At 41.6% G+C, this 23,289-nt stretch overlaps 1 protein-coding gene across 1 annotated transcript in view; it reads right to left on the reverse strand.

Annotated features, from left to right (window-relative positions):
• The window catches only part of NPR3 (natriuretic peptide receptor 3), a 94,410-nt gene that overhangs the window by 37,766 nt on the left and 33,355 nt on the right, over nucleotides 1-23,289 (reverse strand). Inside the window, exon 3 of the mRNA XM_045285266.1 lies at nucleotides 20,924-21,080. Coding sequence (XP_045141201.1) covers nucleotides 20,924-21,080 — 157 coding nt within the window. The remainder of the gene's footprint in view (nucleotides 1-20,923; nucleotides 21,081-23,289) is intronic.

The raw sequence follows: 23,289 nt of genomic DNA on the forward strand, positions 1-23,289 counted from the left end.
AATGTATAGATGTGCTTTACACAATTGATCTATGTATTGTGATGAATTGTATGAGCCCCAATAAATTGATTAATTAAAAAAAAAAAGAGAGAGAAAAAAAAAAAAGTGTCAAAGTGTCAAGGTGTGCTCAGGTGAGCTGAGAATAAGACGCCCAAACACTAGTTTTAGCAGAAGGAACTCTGATGGAGCAGTTGCTACATGGTGGGCTACTACCAAGAGATTTACAGTTGAAAACTCCCAGCTGCTAGGAGGGAGGAGACTGGACTTTCTAGTCCTGTGAAGAGCCAGAGTCTCGGGAACCATCAGGAAAAGGACTACCCGGCTCTTCGGGGCCTCTGTGAGTCGGCACCAAGTCGATGGCAGTGGGTTTGAGTGTAAGCATTATTGCTTTATTTCTACTACGAAGAGCCAACAAATAATTTTGTTTGCTTCTTAATTCAGAATTGCCCAAACTGTATTCCATAGAATGATAGCAAAACTGTATTCCATAGAATGATTGCAATCCTTGAAATGTTAACAGTACATTTCAGAAAGATCAGTCTTGTGGTTAAACAGGTTTGCCAAAGGCTAGGTTAGATAAGGTCAGACAAGATTCTTTATGGTCAGGTAATAATTATAATAACTTTTATTGGACATCTATTCTATATTATTATGTAGTATAAACATCTATCTACTGGGGAACTGTGGTTGTGTAGTAGATGGTGTCATGGGTTACCCATGGCACTGCTAACCATAAGGTCAACAGTTCTAGACCACCAGCCACTCTGCAGGAAAAAGATGAGGCTTTCTATTTCCTTAAAGTTATCATCTCAGGGTAGAGTTCTACCCTGTCCTATAGAACAGCTATGAGTCAGAATTGAAGACATCTATTTATCTTACAGCCTGTGTAAACATTTAACAAGCTCAGGGTACAGTTCTATCCTGTCCTATTGAATAGCTATAAGTCAGAATTGAAGAGATTTATCTTACGACCTGTGTAAACATTTAACAAGCTCTACTGCATTTCATCCTCATAAAACTTTCACAGATTGGTACAGTTATTTATCTTGTGAGGGGAACTCAGATGAGCATCCAAGCTATAAAAAGAGACCTTGGTCCATAGATGGGGTTAAAACGCCATAAAACTTTAAGTAGATAAGTTCTTAAATAAGAGCTCTAGCCTAGTTTGCTAGACATAACTTTCATCCTATTAACACGTGCTTGGGGCCAAGTGATGTAAAACTCTGTTGCACACAGGGGCTCAATGAGTGGGACCTGCCTCAACTGCACCTAAGAACAACAGCTTCATATTCTCCCTGGAGCAGCTGGTGGATTTGAACCATCAGCCTTGTGGTCAGCAGCCTTTGTGCTATAGTTTGTGCTCTTAGTTGACAACCACTTGGGTCATTCTGCAAGTTGAATTTGAAGGCTAGAGAGATGAGTTATAGACTCCAGAGCAGAACAAAAAAACGGTACTAGGAAGAAGACTTTGAAGGCAAAGAGCGAAGGCGATTCAGGTGGCAAAGTACAAGTAACCTAAAGAGAAAGGTAGGACTGGCAGTGCAGTCACTCACGGAGACGGATGTTAATCTCCATCCCATCATCAGGGCACTCAAACTCAAACAAACAAACAAACCTCAATTCTGACTCATAATGACCCTGTAAGACAGAGGTGAACTTCCCCTGTGGGCTCCTGAGGCTGCACATCTTTCTGGGAGCATAAAGGCTCATCCTTCTCCCGAGGAGCAGCTGGGCGGGGGTGGGGTTTTTTCAAACTGCTGACCTTGTGGGGAACAGCCCAAAGCAGAACCCCTATACCGCCAGGGCTCCTTCCTAGGGGATGAAAGACACAAAACCTACCCCGAGAGTAAAGGGGAGAGCCGAAGGTCGAAGAATAAAGAAGACTGGATGTGAAAAGGAGACGGGGTCTGAGGCAGTTATTTAATTTCTAGATGCAGAGGAGACTAAACCAGAGCTGCTCAGAACCGGCAGCTGATCGGCATGGCTCAACCCGCTCTAAGTAGGGCAGGAATTCTGATAGAGCCGGGCCTCAGCTATGGCTGACCTTTCCCCTGCTAAAAGGGCCTATTATACTGAAGGAGGAGATTAGATGGGAAGGATTAGCGTCCTACTTTAGAGGCCATTGTGCTGCAGATAACAAACAACAAATCATACTAAAAGATCAACTGATTTCATGTTTTCTAACTTGCACTGGAAGGGGAAAGTCGTGGCCGTGTGTTTCCATAAAGATTACAGTCGAGGGACCCCGAGAGACAGTTCTATTCTCTCCTGTGTGATTGCGGAGTAGGAACGGGCTGGATGGGGACCTGTGTGGTTCAGTTAATTTACATGCTAAGTCCTTGAGCGGTTCACCTGGGGGTGGGGGGTAGAAAGATGTGGGGACAGCCTCTTGATGGACCTCTGAAACCCAGCCCTGGAGCTCTCTGGGGAGCACAGTTGCACTCCGTCATGCATGCCAGTCACCAGCAGTCAGAATCAACTTGGTGGCAACCAGTTTTGTTTTGTTTTTATTTAACTAGCACTCAATAGGAAATACAATACTTTGGGTTCTGAAGTTTCCTTATTCTGTATGATCTTGGTTCTTGAAAACAACACGACTATAGCAAAGCTTCATTTAAAAACAAAACAACAACAACAAAACATGTTTTGTTTAAGTCAATATGCCAGATTTGTAAATGTTATGTTCTCCTAGTATCAAATTTTTTAACTTTTAAAATGCTGGAAATACATTTAATAGCTTGGGGTCAAACATGAACTATATAGTGTGCCTAGGTATATATATTTACATTTATATACAAATATATATATATAGATATATAGATATATATACATACATACACATATATACCAGTGCCTTGATGAGATAGCGATATATACACACACATATACTAGTGCCTTGGTAAGATATATATCCAAATTCAAAACTCACTGCCATCGAGTCAATGCTGACTCATAGTGACGCCTGTGGGTTTTGGAGATTGTAGCTGTTTACAGGGTAGAAACCCCAGTTTTTCTCCCAAGGTTTATGTACATGCATATACTAGTGTGTTGATAAGATACACACACACACACACACAAACACACCACATAAAAATGTCACCACTTGTCTGTCAATTTGGTGCACTGTGGTGGCTTGGGTGTTGCTGTGATCCTAGAAGCTATGTCACTGGTGTTTCAAATGCCAGCAGGGTCACCCACAGTAACCAGGTTTCAGCAGAGCTTCCAGACTCAGAACAGACTATGAAGAAGGAACAGGCGGTCCACTTCCGAGGACTTAGCCACAGAAAGCTGGATGGAAAGAATCAATGCATTATCAGGTACTGAAAAGCTCACGGAAGGAAGCAGAACCATGTCAGAGGCTGAGCCCCCTGAGTCTGAAGGCATTCCAGTTATGACTGAGGAAGGGCTTCCTTGTCCAAGGAGAGTCAACCACAATGACCCAGATGCAGCAAAGCCTTCTGGAGCATCATTTGCTGATGGGGCACAACTCAACATGAGAAGAAACAGATGCAAACAATAGTTAATAATCAGAACTTGGAATGTACACAGTATGAATCTAGGAAAATTGGAAGTTGTAAAAAATGGAATGCATAAAAATCAACGTTCTAGGCATTAGTGAGCTAAAATTGACTGGTATTGGCCATTTTGAATCAGAAAAATCATGCACTTTACCATGCTAAGTTTAGAAAAGAATTGCCTCATAGTTTGTCGTCTTTTCATATCCAGTCTGATTTTGTTCTTCTTCTGCCCTCCCATTTACTCTCGGGTGTAGATTATTTTTTCTCTTTCTTACCCTGATGATGTCACACTTTGGGCTGTTACCCACAAGGTCGGCTGTTCACATGGAAACTAACACTAAAACTCTTGGTCTGAACAGAAAACAAGAAATGTTTTTTACATATACTCTTAATAACAACAAAATACACTTAAAAAATAACTGAGTCATGAGGAAGAAAAAACAACACTTTTGTCATCTTTGATTAATCCCTAGCCTCTATACATACAGGAGAGATATTAAGGGGTCCAGTAGAAGGCAACAGCTGAAAGACTGAAAAAGCTGAGGAATATTTGGATTGTCTTCTGTAGAGAGAGAGTTTGGAGTTTGAATACAGCCATGTGCGAGAAACGTGATCATGAATACCCTAGGCTTTCCAGTTCAACTCTACCATAAAGACTTCATGTCTAACAATTCACAGAAAGAGTAAAAGCAAAACCAGACATCCAAGCTTCCAAAATGTCAGCGTGATTAGCCAGTAGCTTAATTTACTACCAAAGCAGACGTGAACTCTTCAGAGAAACATAACTGAAGACAGAGTCTCGATAACATGCAGTGTAACTTTTTTTTTTACTATTTGTAGAGGAAAATCTAACCTGTAGTCAAGGTAAAAAGAAATCCTAAAATGATCCAAATGTTGCCGCTTGCAGATTATGACTTTGGAACAGTTGTTGCAAATATGGTCAACAACTTAACAATGATACAAAGAGGGAACAGTTGGGGAATCCAAACAGAGAAACAAAAACTACCAAAAGAGGGAATTCTTTGATAGTATGATAGTGAAAATAGAAAAGTTCACTGGGTAGGCTTAAAAACAGATTGTTGCAGAAGAGTCAGTGATCTTAGTTCTATCAATGGTAAATACCCAATCTAAAGAACAGAAACGATGCATGGTCAGCTGTCTTTCCCATACTGGCAACAACCAGAAAATAAGGGACTTAATTTGACTAAAAAGAGCATCAGCAGAGCCATCACGTCTAAGGAAGTGTGCAGTCCGACTGAAGCTCCCCGGCTGAAAACACGCGCCGGGTCGGCAGATGGGGGTCCACACCACGTCCAAGCCATCCACCTGGAAGCAACGCACTGTGAAGAGTTTTTCATTGCATGAAGTAGTGTTCACATTAAAAAGATGTTTGTGATTTTTTTAAAAGAGCATCAAAAGCCATAAAATCAGTAGGAAAAAAATGTCATCAAAGATATGCAGGTCTTCTACACAGAAAACTACAAAACATTCCTGAGATAAATTAAAGAAGATCCAAATAAAAGGCTGAAAGATTCCATTTTTAACTTTTTTATTTTAACTATTTTCATTTTTCTTTCTTTCTTTTGTTGTTACTGACAACAAATCGCAAAATATACACCAATTTAACCGGCTATATGTACCATTTAATGACACCATTGACATCCTTTGAGTTGTACTCATTCCACTCCTCTAAGTATTCCTCGAGTCAGAATTGACTTGACGGCAGTGAGTGAACATAAACCCGCTGTCCCCTGAGGCTCCGTCTCATAGTTCAAGTGACTCTTGTCAATTTAATCCCATGGAAATAATTCTTAAAAGCACATAATGCTCAAGGCAGATTTTAGTAGTTAACCTAAATTATTGTTTGGTTTTACTATTTAAGGGGATATTTCTAGTTCAAGATTCAAGGGGTATCTAAGAGCAATCGTTTCAGAAGTCCATCCAAACGTCATGGCTCTAGAAAGTCAAGAGTCCATGAGAATTTTAAATCTGTTCAGCATTTCCCCCCTTTGATCAAGAGTATGCTATATAACTTGTGATCAAATGTTTAGCAATTATACTCAGGCAGCATATCATTCTTCTGAAAACTCAATATTTTTAAGATTTAATTTTTCCAAAAATTGGTCTGCAAATTAAAAATCAGAAATCCCCAGGAAGCTTTCTTGAACACATTGACAAATATGTATATAAAAAAAGAAAGAACTAAGAGTTGGCAAAACTTTCTTGAAAGAGAAAAAGCTATAGATGGCTCACATTATCAGAATTTAAAACTTATAAAGTTGGAGTGATTAGAACACAATAGAATTGGGGTATGAAACCACACTTAGAGAATCAATTAAGTTTTGATCGAGTCACCAGAGAAATTCAATTGGGGCGGGGGCGGAGTCTTTCCAATACATGGTACTGGAATAAAAGAATACACATATAAGAAATAAATAAACCTCCTGCCTCATTTCCATACAAGAATTAATTTGAGATGGATAACAAAGGAAAATATAAAAGCTAAAATTATAAAGTTCTAGAAGGGGAAAAAGAATATTTTTGTGACTGGGTTGGTAACTTTTTCTGAACTATTTTTTAAGTGCTATACATAAAATAGGCCATCAAAACCAAACTAAGTTTGAAGAACTCTGCTCGTCCAAAAGCCCCATTATGAATATTAAAAAGTCAGTGCAAGTGAAATATTAGGAGACATCGTCTGCATGGGTTCTCTAGAGCAGCATAAGAAGTGCCGTTGTCAATACAAATATTTATTTCAAGGAAAGAGCCTTTTTGTGGAGCCTGGCACGTTTCAAATCCATGAGTCAAGTGGCAGGCAGCAGTATGCCCCTGACTTACCTGCGGCTGACGACCTCAAAATAGACAGGTCAGATGGTGGGCTGCTGGCTCACACTGCTGCAGAAACTAGCAAATTCCCAAATCTGCCAGCCGGATAGTGGGTAATAGCTCATATCTCAAGAACTAGAGGTCAGAAGATGGTGAGTTAAAGGCAGGATCCAGAAAAGAGCTTTGCCAAACTGTCCCAGTTTAGTCTCAGAACTCCAAAGGGTAAGTTCGCTATTCAGTTCTGTATGGTCACGATGTTGGAATCCACTGGATGACAATGAGTTTGTTTGGGGGGATTTTTGCTTGTCTTTTGGTTACTATTTTGGCATTTAAGGAGGCTATTATTGGATGTCGTTAGGAGTTGGTTTCTGACTTACCAGGGGGTACCCAAAATATGTAATTTTTTTTCAAAGCTATGTATTTAATTTTTTTTTTACAAAACAACCTTATCACCTTCAAAGTACTCTCCATTACACTTAATACATTTGTCAAACCTGCGATTCCATTCTTGGAAACACTTTTCAAACCCATCTGTTTGGATAGGTGATAGCACCTCCTTCACTTTCTTCTTCACCTCTTCTACGTTGTCAGTCATCAAATCACTGTCCTTTCATGTCCCTCTTCATCCGAGGAAACACAAAGTCACACTGAGCAAAATCAGGTGAGTAAGGTGCGAGGGCCAAGAGACGCATGATGCTTTTTTGCCAAAAACTGGCACACTGAGATGGCTGTGTGAGCAGATGCATTACAGTGGTGGAAAACCAAACCCCATTTGCCACAAAGCAGCCCTTTTTTGTGGCACACTGTTATGCAATCTTTTCAGAACCTCTAAACAGGCATTTTAATTAACAGGCTGACCTGTTAATTAGGTGTAAAGACGTCTAAATGCACTACAAGTCAACATTTCCATCCCTTCAGGAAGTTGATGGACATCCAGATTGAGGTTTGTCATCAATCGACATTTCACCTTTTATGAAACAAGAAAACCCCTTGTACACTTGAGTTTTTCCCATAGTGCTGTCCTTGTAAGCTGGGTTCAACACAAGCATTTCTACACCATTTTTCCCGAGCAGGAAACAAAATTTCACAGCCAACCGCCCTTCTCTTAAATTGGCCATCACAAAAAAGCAAGGCTCACACGAAACTGTTTTTGGGAGAAAATTCACTGTGACCACAGAGAACCTTCCCAGGTGACACCACTGCATGCACTAACTCAGAGCAAGTTGTCTGATGCTCCCCTCGCAGGAAAAACGCTTACTATGAATGCTCCATTCCACCCAACGCAATTCTGGTTTTTTGGGGGGTACCCCCTCATATATCAATGCTATGCACAACAGAAACACTGGCCATCCTCAAAATTATTGATATGTTTGAGCCCATAGGTGTAGCCACTGTGTCACTCCATCTCCTCCACTTTACCCAGCATCATGTCCTTTTTCCAGGGACCAGTCTCTACAACTAAAGAAAAGAATGCTTTCCAAGAAGGCACTCCTCCTACAGTGCCTTGGTCCTCCTGGTTACATTTCCTAATAAAACTAATCTTATTAATATGCTGGCATGTCAACTCATTATTTTTCGGTTGTTAAAAGCCAACTTGTGGTTTGCTTTTATTCTTTCACATACAATTAGCAAAGCCTCCAGTGTCTGAAAGAAACCTTTTCATTTGGACAAATTATTCCCTGGCTGACTTTAAAGAAAGGGGAGAAAGGGCGAAGAGGGGGAGGGGGGGGAGCCTTGTCTATTCTGGTTCTGCTTTAGCCGACACAAAGCCTGCCTGTGCCTAATCTCCCCAGAAGTGGACAAATATGACTACCATCCCCTGCCTTTTTCTTTTCTTTTCTTTTCTTTTTTGGTTTTGGTAAGCTGACTTGACACATTTCAGGGAGAGTATAGTGAATACATCATGTAAGACAAATATATTATGTAAAACAAGAGCGGGGTGAAGTGGTGTCTGGGCAAGACCTTATTGATGATCTGATCACTTTTCAATTACTGTCGCCTCCCACAATGCTGCTTTACAAAATCTTGTGGCAAGAGGCAAGTTGGTTTAAGGCTGCTTGACTGCTGGGCCCTTCCTTCGTGGAAGGAAATGAGAGCGTTGTTTTTCAACACTTCCAGGACTTTCCCAAAGGTAACGTCTGGCCTATCTAAACAAGTCTTTATTGAACACCGTCTCTGTTCAAAGGCCTTGGCTAGATAAACCTCCTGCTCCACAGCCTCTTATTCTGTGTGCCTGAGAATGTGAGGGAGCCCTGGGGGGCAGGGGGTCCTAGGACACTGCAGGCTCTCTAACAATACAGTAGTGCATCCACACTGCTGGGGTACTTGTTTAATTAGTTAAATTTCCAGAGTTTAAAAACAGAGAAGAAAAAAAAAGAAAACAAGCTATGGGTGGCCCGCTAACCGCAAACGAGCAAATACCCAAAGTTATAAAGTCACTCCTGCTCAGAATACCTGGTTAGAAATGAAAACAGTGTTTACCAACTTCTACCCCAAGTCAAGAACAGAGGTCGCATTAAGAAGGATGAAACCAACCTTAAAAGCCAAAGCGCACGAATGATGCAGCCTGATTGCACACAAAAAAGGGGAGCCTGCCCATTCTTCAAACCAAAAGCACTTTTCTTTAACAGGACAGAGAGCCCTCTCTGAGATGACTGGAGGACTCTAAAAATCAAGGCTCCGGCTTTGTGTTAGCAAAGGTACACTTGCTGCTGGACCTTTGTAAATGCACGCCAGACACATAACAGTGCAAGAAATCAGTCTGTACACACACAGGTGGGCTTGTCGTGTACAGAAGTCCCAAGCCACAGGATGGTGATGAGGGTGACGCCGAAGAAAAGATGGTGGCCCTTTGTGTTTCAAAGTGAAGGCATAAATCTTTCCGGGAGATGATCTGATGCAGTATTATGAACAGCAGAAGGTTTTAACGAAAGCCCCCTAAAATGCATGGGAGGGGAAGTTGTGAGGACTGATATACTGTGATTTTTCAATAGAGGATAAGTAAACCCCATCCTAGATAAGGACCATGAAAGGCACCCTCTAAACTGAGACCACAATTAGAAATTACTCTTGAACAGGTTGTAGCAACCAAGCCTGGAAGCCCTGGTGGAGAACTGGGTGCATGTTGGGCTGCTAACTGCAAGGTCAGCAGTTCAAAGTCATCAGTCCCTCCTTGAGAAAGACAAAACTTTCTACTCCTGTTAAAAGGTACAGTCTCAGAAACCCACAGGGGTAGTTCTACTCTGTCCTGCAGGCTTGCTGTACGTCAGCATCAATTCAATGGCAGAGAGTTTGGGGGCTTTGGGTTTTGGGGCTTTTTTAACACCAACCACCAAAAAAAGGAAAACCGAGCAACTGCCATTGAATCCATTCCTACTCTTGACATCCTCATGCTCCTCCGGGTTTGGGGAAAGAGCCTTTTTCTGGATTTTTGGAAATAGCCAAGTGCCACTGGCCAGCGCTTAAAATTCTGTGCCTCCTAGGGTCTCAGGTAATACCAAAACCCTGGAAACGGATGAGCCCCTTGATGTGGTGCCCAAATCTTTGTTTTGAAGCTCTGAGAAGAGACCTGGCCCCAGGCTTGTCAGCCTTCGCCCCACCGGAAGGTCCACAAGTTCGAAGCCCTCCACCACTCTTTTCCAGCCCAGGTCGCCTCTGGCACTAGCTTGCTCCCGTCTGCACCAAGGAAGGTCAGTACGGGATGGAGTGCAGCCAGGGCAATGGGCTCTGCTCCCTAAGGTGACACTGGGAGGAAACTGGGTCCCATGTTGGTGCTCTCTGAACAAGTACATGCCCTCTATGTTTATTAACTTTTTAAAAAACTATTTTACAATAAAATCTGACCGATTCTAGTGAGAAAAAGATGAGGCTTTCTACTCCCATAATGGTTTACAACCTCAGAACCTGCAGGGGCAATAGAACTGGGAAGTAGAACTACCCTTTAAGGTAGAATTGATGTGAACTAGGTAGTAGAACTACCCTATAAAGTCATTATAAGACAGAATTGATGTGACGGTAGGGAGTTTACAGATTCTAGAAAGTGTGTAAAACTACCATCACCACATTGAGATTAATTACACGTATTCTTCCAGGACACAAAAATCTCCTGTAATCATTTCTTATGGAAATATACTGGGTTCCTTTACATCTTAAAATTACCAACTTGATTTAAGGTTTGGGGGGGGGGCATACTTTAAAACATAGGATTCTGTTTCACTTTGTTATTCTTGCTTGCTTTTTATTTGTTTGTTAGTTGGTTTGTTTTTTAATGCCTCTCTGTATAGGAAATCCAGGAGAGGTTAATCTACAGAGGCAGCAATTGGATTAATGGTTCCTTGGGAGTACGGCAGGAGGGCTTGGGAGGAAATGGAAAGCTACTAACAATGAGCACAGGAATGAAGAAACTGTTCTAAACCCAGTGGTGGTCATGATTGCACAACTCTCCTTGATGTGACCGAACTATGGGAGAGTATGATGTGGGAACTGTATGCCAGTGAAATTGTTGGAAACAGTTAGTATTCTATGACTGCTGGAAGTAAAGTTCTTAAATGATGTTCCAATCTATGTACAAAGCAAGCCCACTGCCACTGGGTCAGCCCTGACTGAGAGCCCCCCCTGGATGGGGTTCCTGAGGTTGTAAATCTTTACAGAGAGATAGCCCCATCTCTCTGCCACAATTAAACACATTAACAAATCTCCACTTCACCAACAGTAAGGGAATCTTTCCCACGCAAGCCTATAAGTGGAAACAGCATCTATAAGAAGGAAACCGTGTGAAATGACAAGAAAATATTGGAAGTTAGAAAGGGTGACGAACTCCACGGACATGAGAGATTAAAGCGGATGTGGGCACCGGGCCGAGGCAGGAGACCCCAACAAGAAGTAAAGCCATTCAAATCCAGAGCCTCAATGCCTGGGAACCCTCGGTCCATGGGGGGTGGGGGTGAGGATGCAAGATGTCTTTAAAAAGAGGGTTCATGGAAAGTGTGTAAAAGGGGCACTTAAAAGTCAGATCCTCTCCCCAACTTTACGGCCAACAAGGGACTTTCCCTTCCCGCACAGGCTGAAAACCAGAGGTTCCTATCTGAGGATCTTGAAGCACAGAAGATGTGAAATAGAAGGCAGTCTGCATTTCTAAAGTGAGAGTCCTCCTCGCTGGGTTCCCAGAACACAGGCTCGCCTAGGACTATCAAGAAGGAGATCAGCAATAATTCTTTAGCAAAACTGACCAGGCTGAGAGAAAAAGAGCCTGCCAATAATCGTACTTGGGTTCCTCCTTTGAAAAGGCTAGCTTGTCACCTGACTCTAAAAAAATGCCAAGGCACCAGAGTCACTACCATCTAATCCAGCAGTTCTCAACATGTGGGTCGCGACCCCTCTGGGGGTTGAACGACCCTTTCACAGGGGTCGTCCAATTCATAACAGTAGCAAAATTACAGTTATGAAGGAGCAACAAAAATTATTTTATACGTAGTTGGGGAATCACCACCACATGAGGAACTGTATGAAAGGGTCACGGCATTAGGAAGGTTGAGAACCACTGCTCTAATCAATTCTGACTCACAGCGACACTCTAGGACAGGATGAAACTGCCCCTGTGGGTTTCTGAGACGGTAAATCTTTACAGGACTAAAAAGCCTCATCTTTCTCCTAAAGTGCGGCTGGTGGTTTCAAACTGATGACTTTGCAGTTAGCGGCCCAAGGCAAAACCACTACACCACCAAGACTCCGTTGAATTACACTAGAATACAGATAAATTTTATCTCCATTGGTCAAAAATTAGTATTTGTTTACATTCATGCTAAAAGATCAAACACTAGGGCCCATGACACTTTATTACCCTACAAAAACATCCACCAGGAGACAGGTTCACCCATAAATGGAAATTTCTTTAATGGCTCAATCTTAAATACAAATAGGTAGGATTATGAAAAACTAAGAAAAGCCTCTAATATGAAAGAAAGGGAGATCAAAATAATTGGCAAGCTAGGAGGAGTGTGTGGGAAAATGGGTAATGCAGAAAATAAAAGGAAAAAAAATTTTTAACTACTTCAACAAATGTAAGATACCAGAATTAAGAGATATACTCTGTTTTATGTGTCCTTATAAAGAGAAAAAACCTACCTACTAAATTATGACAACATATCAAATATAATCTGAAACTCAGTTATAAGGATGTTAAAATGTAGTTTAAAAATATATCCCAGAATTCCTGAAAAGATATACTCCAAGACATAAGATACTACATTCAAAAATAAGATTGGGCTTCTATTTTTAAGGAGGGGGGAGTTGGCACTCATACAACAAGAATGAGCTATTGAAAGTTAAAAATACGATAGCCAAAATGAAAAAAGTTAGTAGGCAGCTTGGAAAATAAAGTTCAGGAACCCTTTCAAAAACTGAACTTAAAAGGCTGAGTTGGAAGAGAGGAGGGAAAATTAGAAGACAATTGAAAACAATTAGCAACTTTAAGATTTCCAGATTGGAAAACAAAGAGCCCAACACAACGACTAAAAATGATGCAGATCAAAACTCATCACCGTAAAATATCAGTAAAGTAAACCTGGGTGGTCCCCAAGGTATCCCCTGCTGTCCTCTGCTCTGCCCTCTGTCACAGGTGGATGCCTCCTGCAGGATTAGATTCCTTGTCGGCTGATTTCCAACTGGCAGGCCAAGAGGAAGCACAGGTAAAGGATTAGAGGGTGCAGAAAGAGGAAAGCCAGACGATCTTGTCCCCTCAATTTTTGCCTTGAGTAGTGGCTCGGAAAAAGACAACATGTTCTCATCCTTCTAGTTCCTCTGGGCAGCCTATGCTTCTGCACATGGGGGTAAAACTCTCTCTCGCTGCTCCTTCCAGCTCTAAGGGTGGCAATGGCTTTTTACACTTGCTAATCTCTGGCTCACCTTACTGCTCCATTTAGCATTTCTGTTCTACCTACTCTTTCTCATTTAATAAATTTCACCTGTTGAATTATCAGGTGGGGTTTCTGTTTTTTTGAAAAGACCAAGACAGACACAATCAGAAATAAGGAGACAAAAACGAAGATCTTCCAGAAACAGAGAAAAACAAAGAAGCGTGACAGACAGACCCGTTTGGGTTTTTTATGGCATCCCATGGTACTTTCAATATTCCTCGCCAGCGCCATAGCGCAAATGCATCTATTTTTCTTTTGTGTTCTTTATTCAACGTTCACATGCTTATAAGGCAATTGAAAATGCCATGCTTGGGTCAGGTGCACCTCAATCCTCAAAGCACAACATCCTTGCTTTTCTTACTTTCTCCCACCCCCCACCCCCCAATCATTTTATTAGGAGCTAATCCAGATAACATAGTTCCGTCGCATCAAGCAGTATTATACAATTGACCCCAAATCAACTGCAAAACATTTTCTTCCTTCTCGAACTCCTTGATATCAGCTCCCACTTACCTCCCCGTCCCCCACCATATCCCCCAGAAATTCTTATTCTAGTTGTGTCTATAAACACAATAATCCTGGTTTTCATGTACTGAAAAACACATATAAAAATGCATAGCCTTCAAGAAGGCTACCCACAAGGAGAGAATACCACAGAGATAAGCCCCAGTATTAAAAAAATATTAAAAACCAGATCAGGCTTAAAGTATATCAGAGGAGAGATCAAGTGACAAGGTTCTAACCACACAAGTCAGATTTATCATTTTAATCTAGGATAGTCATCTCTCCAATACTCTGTCAGGTAACCAATGTACTCCCATCCCTCAATTATGGTTAAAGAAAAATCACAGGAGGCTTATTCCCTGTGTAGATCCTACACATGTATTTTGGGCTTCCACTGCCATCCAGAGCCTTCTGCACACCAGAATCTCAATTTAAGCCCTGATACTATTCCCTCCTTTGGAACTGGATTATATAATATACAATCTTTGGGCCGCGGATGTTTGTGTGCAACTTCCATGTGGACTTAGTTGACGTCTCACTTAGATGGCTGTTTGTTTGGAAATAAGCCTTTAAGACCCCAGGTGCTATTCTATTTGATAACAGGGCACCATCTAATTTCTTCACCACACTTTATGATAGCACATCTTTGTTTTTCAACATTTTCAATCGGCCTTCAGCATCAGATTTACCTAATGCAATGCATCATTTGGTCTCTGGACTGCTGCTTCTGTGAGCATTCCTTGACAACTTAACTATTTTCTGTTTATTGTGATGTTACCTATTGGTCCAGTTGTGAGGATTCCGGTCTTCTTTACATTGAGTTGCAATCTATATTGAAGGCTGCAATGCTGGATCTCTCTTCATAAGCAAGTGCTTCAAGTCCTTCTCATTTTAGCAAGCAAGGTTGTGCCACCTATCTATTGCAGGTTGTTAATAAACCTTCCTACAATCATGTACTATATTCTTCGTCATATAATTCAGCTTGTCTGATGTTTTACTCAGCACACAGATTGAACAAATATGGTGAGAGACTGCAACCCTGATATACACCTTTCCTGATTTTAAACTCAACTGCCTCTTGACCCATGTACAGGAGTACAATGAGGCGTTCTAGGATTCCCATCCTTCCCAATGATATACTTCATTTGTTATGATGCACACAGCTGGATGTCTGTGCATAGTCAATAAACCACAAATAAACATCTTTCTGGTATTGTCTGCTTTCATCCAAGATTCATCTGACATCACCAGTGATCTCCCTTGTTCTAGGTCCTCTTCAGAATTGGCCTGACCCTGTCAATGTACTGCTACAATCATTCTTGGGCGGTCTTCAATTTTACTTTCATGTGATATCATTGGTATTGTTTTATAATTTGAGCATTCTGTTGGGTCACTTTTCTTTGGAAGGGGTACACATAAATGTCTTTTCCAGTCAGTTGGCCAAGAAGTTCTCTTGCAAATTTCCTGGCATAGATGAGAGCGTGCTTCCAGTGCCTCATCAGCTGTTGAAGTATTTCAATTGGTGTTACATCAATTCCTGCGCCTCGCTTTTAGCTGATTCTTTCAATGGACTTCTCACTGTCCCATTGGTCCTTGCTCATGTGCTACCGCTTGATATGGTTGGCTGTTGACTAGTTCTTTTTGGCACAGTGACTCTGTGCATCATTTCCATCTTCTTTTGATGTTTCCTGCATCATTCAATATTCTCCTAGAAAATATTTCAATATTGCAATTCGAGGCTTGAATTTATCCTTGAGTTACTTTAGTTTAACAGATATGCTATATGCTCTTCCTTTTTCTTTTTCTAACTGTAGGCCCATACACATCTCATTATAATATTTGGTTTTGTCTTCTCCGGCTTCCTGTTGAAATTTTCTGTTCCTTTCTTTGACCTCATTGTTTACTCCATTTGCCTTAGCTACTGGCTGATTAAAAGCATGTTTCAGAGTCGCTTCTGATTTTTAGTCTTTTCTTTCCTTCCTCTCTTTTTAATTGCCTCTTTCTCATTCTTCTTTTTCTCTTCTTTTTTCTTGAGTGATATTCTTGATGTCCTCCCACAGCTGCTAAGGTCTTCTGTCATTAGTGTTCAATGTGTCAAACCTCACCTGGAGATGTTCTCAAAATTCAGGTGGGATATGCTCAAGGTTGCATTCTGACTCTTGAGGACTTGTTTTCTTTTTCTTCGACTTCAATCTGAACTTACGTGGTCTGTTCCACAGTCAATCCCTGGCCTGGTTTTAGCTGCTGATGCTGAGTGTGTCAGTCTGGGTAGAGTAGAGAAACAAATTCATAGACACTCGTGTGGATAACAAAGAGCTTAATATACAAGAGCAATTGAATATTGAGAAAACAGCCCTGCCCAGTCCAGATCAAGTCCAGAAATCCTATATTAGCCCATATGTCCAATACCAATCTATAAAGTCCTCTTCAGACTCATGAGAAACATGCAATGACTCTGAATTCAGGAAGATCACAGGCCAGTGGGTGAGAAGTCTTGTGGATTCAGTGGGATTGTAAGCATCTCAGTGTTGGCAGGGGTCTCCATGTGGCTCATCCATGTCAGGGCACTAATGTAGTGCCATGTGTCTTATCAGCTGCATTGTCTCCCAGGGAGTGAGCAGAGAGAGAGTGTGTGTGTCTCTCACCTCTAAGACGGAATCCAGGAGTTTCCAGAATCCTCAGGAGAAGGCTATGCCTACAAAGAGGCCTCATTGGTTTTGACCTGATTAACAGGCTAGTCTCCACCCCTTCACTCTTAATCCTCTCAAACTGACAAATGATTATATAACTACCACACTGAGCTTCTCCATCCTCTTGTCCCACAGATGTAATCAATTTGACCTCTGTGTATTCCATCTGGAGAAGTCTACATTCATAGTTTGTGTTGTTGAGAAAAGGTATTTACTATGAACAGGTCCTTGGTCTTGCAAAATTCTATCATGTGACCTCCAGCTATCTATCCTGGTTTCTATCACCAAGACAATATTTTCTAACTATGTTATTTCCTCTTTGTTTTCAACTTATGTATACCAATTGCTGGTAATTATCAATGCATCTTGCTTGCATATGTTGACCAATTTCAGACTGAAGACATTGGTAGAATTCTTCCGTTTCTGCATCAGTATCTTTGGGGTTGATGCATAAATTTGAATAATAGTTATCGAATGGAGTTCCTTGTATGCAAATGGACATTATCTTATCACAGACAGCAGTGCACAAAAGGATAGATCTTGAAATTTTGGAGATGAATGCAACGCCATGCCACTTAATCAATAATTATTGATCTTTAGGCATTCCATTTCATTTTTTCACTTCCCATCTTCCTAGATTCATACTTCAGACATTCCAAGTTTGAATTATTAGTTTGTGTTTGCATCTGTAAATGAAGATCCCTGAAGCTTTACCCCTGCAGGCTTTACTCCATCAGTGTCATTGTGGCTGACTCTATTTTGAGATGCAACTCTTCCTCAGTCGTATTTTCAGTGATTTTCTGGCACTATCGCTGATAAATGTTCTGATTCTGTGGATTAGGTTTTCAGTAATTGACAATGTTTTGATACTATCCATATGGATTTCAGTGGCTAATTCCTCTGAAGTGGGCAGCCTGTCCCTTATTCATGGTCTGTTCTTAATCTGGAAGCTCTGCTGAACTCAGTTCACGTGGGGACCAGGATGGCATTTGAAAGACCAATGACAAGGCTTTCAGAATCTCAGCAACACACACACTGGCAGAAAACAAGTGGGATGAGAGCTAAATGATAGCAAATAAAAACTAAGGCAGCTATTAACTTCAAAGACAACAAAGCTACACAGGAAAATAAATACAATCATAAGGCACTGCATGGTCCAGGTGTGTGGTAGTTACGTAATCTCATATCAGCTTGAAAAACAGAGTGAAGGGGTGGAGTCTAGCCTGTCAAACAGGCTTCAAAAAGGAACTCTGATAATGCTTCCTTGTGGGCGTGTCCTTCTCATGAGGATTCTGGGAACTTCCTCTCTTCCTCCCTGGAGGTGGGCACACTCTCTCTCTGCTTCACCTTCCTGCTGAAGAGACACACTCAGGAGCTGGAGGAGCCATATGGAGATGCTTCCCTCACCACTGGACCCACAAGACTTTCCACGTCCTGGCCTGTGGCACCATTTTGAGTGCCAACGTGCATCTGTGAGGAATGTATGGACTAGTATCGAACATTTGGGCTAATATCAGACTTATGGACTTGATCTGAACTGGGCTGGGATGTTTTATCAATACACAATTGCTCTTCGATATAAAGCTCTTTCTTACACATATATGAATGTTCCTGGATTTGTTTCTCTAGTCAACCTGGACTAACACAACTTGTAAATAATATTTATAGGATCAAAATAACAAAAAGCTACATACATGAGTTTTGCTTGGCTTTTCTTCAAATTGTATCATTTGAAGGTATCTTTAACCAAAAATTGCATTATAAAAATATTGGGAAGATGGAGGAAGCGGACATATTGGCAGAGGAAGAATAAGCTAACTCTTTTCCTGCATGTAAAAAAAGCAAGAGGTGATATCAAGTTTTAATACCAAAAGTAGCCATATAAATTAGCTATTTTAGAAAGATTGAGGGATATAGCAAAAGAAGCAGAGAAAAATATTAATGAGAGTCAGAAATGGAGAAGCACAGAATAGGAAATTCATGTATCAGTCTCATAGTACTGTGATTATTTTTATTCAGTGTGACTGATTTTCTTTCACTGTACATATGAGTCCTATCCATGTAAAATCCATGCATTACCTTGATTTCAACAACATCAGGGGAAGAAGGAGAGCTTCACTCAAGGGCAGAGCCAATTGTTAAAGCGCCAGGCAATGAATGGGTCTCAGAAGTGCCAAACACAATAAGAAGAATGGGTCGAAGCCAAGAGTGAGATTTACAGGGCCCAGAAGCCAGAAAGATTGCCAGAAGGGAAAAGATGTCTCCAGGCTGGCTCAGACTAACCTGAGAAACAGTAGTAAGAACAAATTTAAATCTACCTCTTAAAGACATAATGTGAAAACACTGGAACTCGGAAATGCTGCTGGCTCCTACTCTAGAATGAATAAATGGATACATGAGTATCTCTTCTCATGAATAAATGTAATGGTTTTAGAGTGGAAGCTTAGGTAATATTGGAGTAGTTAAAATGATTCTTCCAACAGAGTGATTTTTCAATGCAACCCTGTGTGCACAATGGTGTATCCTGTTCATGTGAGTTAACAGGGCTCAATATAGCAAAAGGTATGCTGTCTAGTGTTGGTTTGACTCAATGGTCTGAATTTTTCACTCCACAGATCCTATTAAGAACCAGAGTAATCTCTCCCCAGAAATATGGATATATGCACTTACTAGCAAAATGTTAGACATAATTATAGAGTTAATGTACCATGGGTCAACTGAGCAAAAAAATATATCACAGAAATTTGGATATATTTGAAAAAGATTTCTTACTTAAAAAGAATGGAGTCATTCCACTCCATGTGATGTCATTTCTCTGAGAGCGTGGATATTTTACCATCTGTACCACTACTGGCCTTCTATAAGGAACCCTGGTGGCTCTGTGGGATATGCACTGGACCACTAACCACAAGGTCAGTAGTTCAAACTCACCAGCTGCTTCACAGGAGAGAGATGAGACTCTCTGTTCCCTTAAAGATTTAAAGGCTCAGAAACCCTGAGGAGCAATTCTACTCTGTCCTATAGGATTGCTATGAATCAGAGTTGACTCTGAGAAGCCGGTTTTTGTCTTCTATACATTTTCCAGACTTCTGACAATACCATCAGTACCAGCGTGTTTCCGACTAAGGTGCCCGGTGCTTTCTGTCTGTGCTGGTACTGATTCGCTTGCAATGCTTCCCCGAAGCTCATGGTCATAGGTATTATATACCTACGGGAGTATTTTAGGTAATGAAATTCTCACCCCAAATAGGATTGTTCGATTGTCCAAGATCAACCTCATAGCCATGCTCCATGAAACACTCTATAACCGCATCTGACGAGCAAGGCAATGACGGTTTGTGTTTCAGAAGAACACATGGAGAACGTGTCACAGCAGATGAAGAGGAAACGGAGCCTGGCCAGCCTTCGTCGGACTGTGTGAAAGAGTAAAGAGACAAACATGTGTATTTGGATGAGCTAGATACAGGGAAAGGGAGGAAATACCCCAGCCTGTGATGCCTGCCAGGCTCCCTTGCAGAGCCTGAAGCACGTAATCTTAGGGTCATGGGTTCACCCCCTACTGGGCACTTTGTTATTAAAAGGGTCAGACTGATGTACGTAGTGGAAAAAGAAAGTCACTGAACCAGGAGTCAGGGGATGCATCTAATCTTGACTTGGCCACTACACAGAGAATTCTAAAACCAAATACCAGGGCTCTGGATTTGGACGCCCTCACAGGGCAGATGCCAAGAGTGAGAGCCACACCGCACCTGTGGGCAACCCAATAAAAACCACCAGAGAAGGCCAGGCAGGCACTTGGCAAAAATTTGCCTGAGCCATGCCCAGCGCCCACTGAAACTTGAGGGCCGCTCCAACCCACACCCCCACACCCCACTGCACCATGGGCTGCTTTACCTTTAAACTTCAGATTTCTGGTGACTCCCACATAGTCTGCCGAGTCCCATCGGGAACCTCCCAGCACCAGCCCCCACAATATAAGTGACAACAACACACCCTTGGTTTTATGTTGTCTGAAAAGGTCCAGGCACTGCCACTGTCACCCAGTCCTCTTGTACTGACTGCAGTATACAAGTGTGGGGAGGCTTCCGCACACACACCTCAGTCTCCCCCACTGTGCCCAGAGGCGGCTGGCTTAGACAGATTACAGTTTAAGAAGAAGAATAAAAAGCACAAGAACAATAGGTGTTGCCATTGAGTGGAATCCACTTCGTGGCGACCCTATGCGTGTCACAGCGGAGCTGTGTTCCATGAGTTTATCAAGGGCTGATTTTTTGGGAGTAGACTACCAGGACTTTCATCCAAAGGACCTGTGGGTGGATTCAAACCCCAGCCTTTGGGTTAAAGCCAGACAGGTGAACCATCTGTACCACCCAAGGACTGCACCGTCCCGCCTTCGCTTTTACTGAATGTTTTACTGAATGTTTTACTGAAGATAAAGGTTGTTATTCGATGCTATTGAGTGGACTCGTACCTGCCAAAGACAAGAGACCGAAACACCGCCTGGTCCTGCACCAGCCTCACAATCGTTGTTAGGGTGGAGTCTATAGTTGCAGCCAGTGTGGCAATCCACCTAATGGAGTGTCCTCCTCTTTGCTGTATATGAGAATAGGCCGCAACAGTTGTGGGCCCTACAGCAACACATTTAGAGACTACGGGAGAACACAGAGCTACATCAGAAATCCCACCTGCAAGATGCACTGCGGGAAGAAGCAGAGGGCCATGGCACAGTCTGGGTGGTCAAGAGAGGCCACCCTAACGACATGCTTCTTAAGCCTTGAACGTTATACACACTGGTCTGCAGTGTAGGATACAAGCGTAAGACGTGGGAGCTACCATTCATTGAATGCTTACGAAGTGCTTGGCAATGTGTTACATAGTGTTTATACTCAATTCTCAGATTCTTTCAACACTCTGTTAAAAATTATCATTCCCATTTCATAGACAGTGAACAAAAGGTACAGTGCTTCAGAAATGTGCCCAACAGAAGAAGAGTAAGAGGCAGAGGCAGGTTTGTGAAACACCAACCCTGCGTATTAAACCACATATTGTTACGAATTGAACTCTCCATCCAAATAAAAGTTATTTTTAAGTCCCAGCCCCTGTGCCTGTTTCAAAATAAGAACTTTCTTTTACCTTGTTAAAAGTAGGGTGAGTCCTAACTAAGCCTGCTCTTCCTAGCGGAGTCTTAGGAAAAGAGCAGACTCAACATGAACGCACACACGTCAGGGCATGAAGATCCTTCAACACATCCAGAATGCCAAGCAACCTCCTGGCTACCTGCAAGGAAGGACCCTCCCATACAAGGCGGCTTCAAAAAGTTTCTAGGAAAAATCTCACTCTTTCAGTTCCAGTTTTCCACAAACTTTCTGAAGTGCCCACCTGCACCCCCACCCCGCCCACCCTCCAGAGATCAATGCCCTGACTGAGCTTCTTGCTTCCAAAACTGTGAGACAATACATTTGCGTGGCATTTTTGGTGACCATGCTAGATAACTGTGAGAGCTATGCTGCCTCAGTAGTGGTCATTACCAAAAACAGTTTGTCCATGAGGCTCTTTTAAACACATGTGGATCAGGAAGGAATAGAATTCTACCAAGTCCACTAGTAAGAAGACAAATGGACTTATAAAAGTAGTATTATATTTTACTGATTGGAATGGAGGAGACATTGTCTTACTATATATACACATATATATACATTTATATGTATATATACCAATAACTAGACACCTGCATCCATAGCTACTCACAGCCACAACGACCACACAGCTCTGTTATTAGTTGCCATCAAGTCCTTGCTAATTCCTGGTGACTCCAGGTAAACAGAATGAAACACTGATGGATCAGAGGTGACCCGTCATCATAAATATTTGAGCCCATGTCATAGAAAGTGTCTCTTGTTTTGGCAGCGCATCTCTAAGCAACTCTACCTTCTCACATGCTACACTGACAAAACCACTCCACCCGCCCACCAGAGTTGAGCAAACGAGGAGTGAACAGTTGACCCAAGAAAAGCTATCCCAGAAGATACCAGTAGCCCTTAAGACAGCCCAGCCTGGAGAAAGTCCACCGAACACTAAGTAGGTTGAACAATGATTTCATTACCCAAATTTGAGCTGAGAATGAAGTAGCTGAAAAGTCTGGTGATTGAGAGAAGCCAAAGTTAGTCCATGCACACAGAGACGGTTAACATGAGAAAAAAATTCCAGTACAAATCATCACATTACAACAGACTTTTCCAATTAAGTTCTCTCAATAGATGTGGGGAAAAATATTTGATAAAATTCACCATCCAAGCCTACATAGATAATAAAATTCACATACACAAATCCAAGTAAAATTGGAGCAATCTGGGTACTACTGGTGGATTGTGTCAGAGCCAGTATTCTAATTGTGATAGTATTCTATCATCGTCCAAAGTGTTACCACTAGGAAAGAACTATGCAAAAAATGTATCAGGATCTCTACATATTATATTTTAAAACTGCATGTAAATCTGCAATTATCTCAATGGAATTTTCATTTGAAAGAAATGTGGCAAGAGAGGGTGTGACGGTAAGTAAGAGAGAAAAGGACAGACTGGCTGAGGAGATAAAGTTTATGGAAACAAAACTGCATTCAAACGTGGTAAGTCAAGAATGTTAATTTCCTTTTAAAAAATTGTCACCCTATCAGTATATCTTTCTAAAAAAATGTAAGCTTCAACCTTCTGCATCTTGACATAACCCTTTGAAGGCTGCTAACAATATACTAAGCTGACCCTGACCACCAGCGTATATAAAATAGAATAAGGTCATCGTACAATTTGTAATGCCAGCAATAGCAACCTGTGTCTAACT

This window comes from Echinops telfairi, unplaced genomic scaffold (assembly GCF_000313985.2).
Source record: "Echinops telfairi isolate 266 unplaced genomic scaffold, ASM31398v2 ScPeMD7_7469;HRSCAF=8507_1, whole genome shotgun sequence".
Classification (NCBI taxonomy): Eukaryota; Metazoa; Chordata; class Mammalia; order Afrosoricida; family Tenrecidae; genus Echinops; species Echinops telfairi.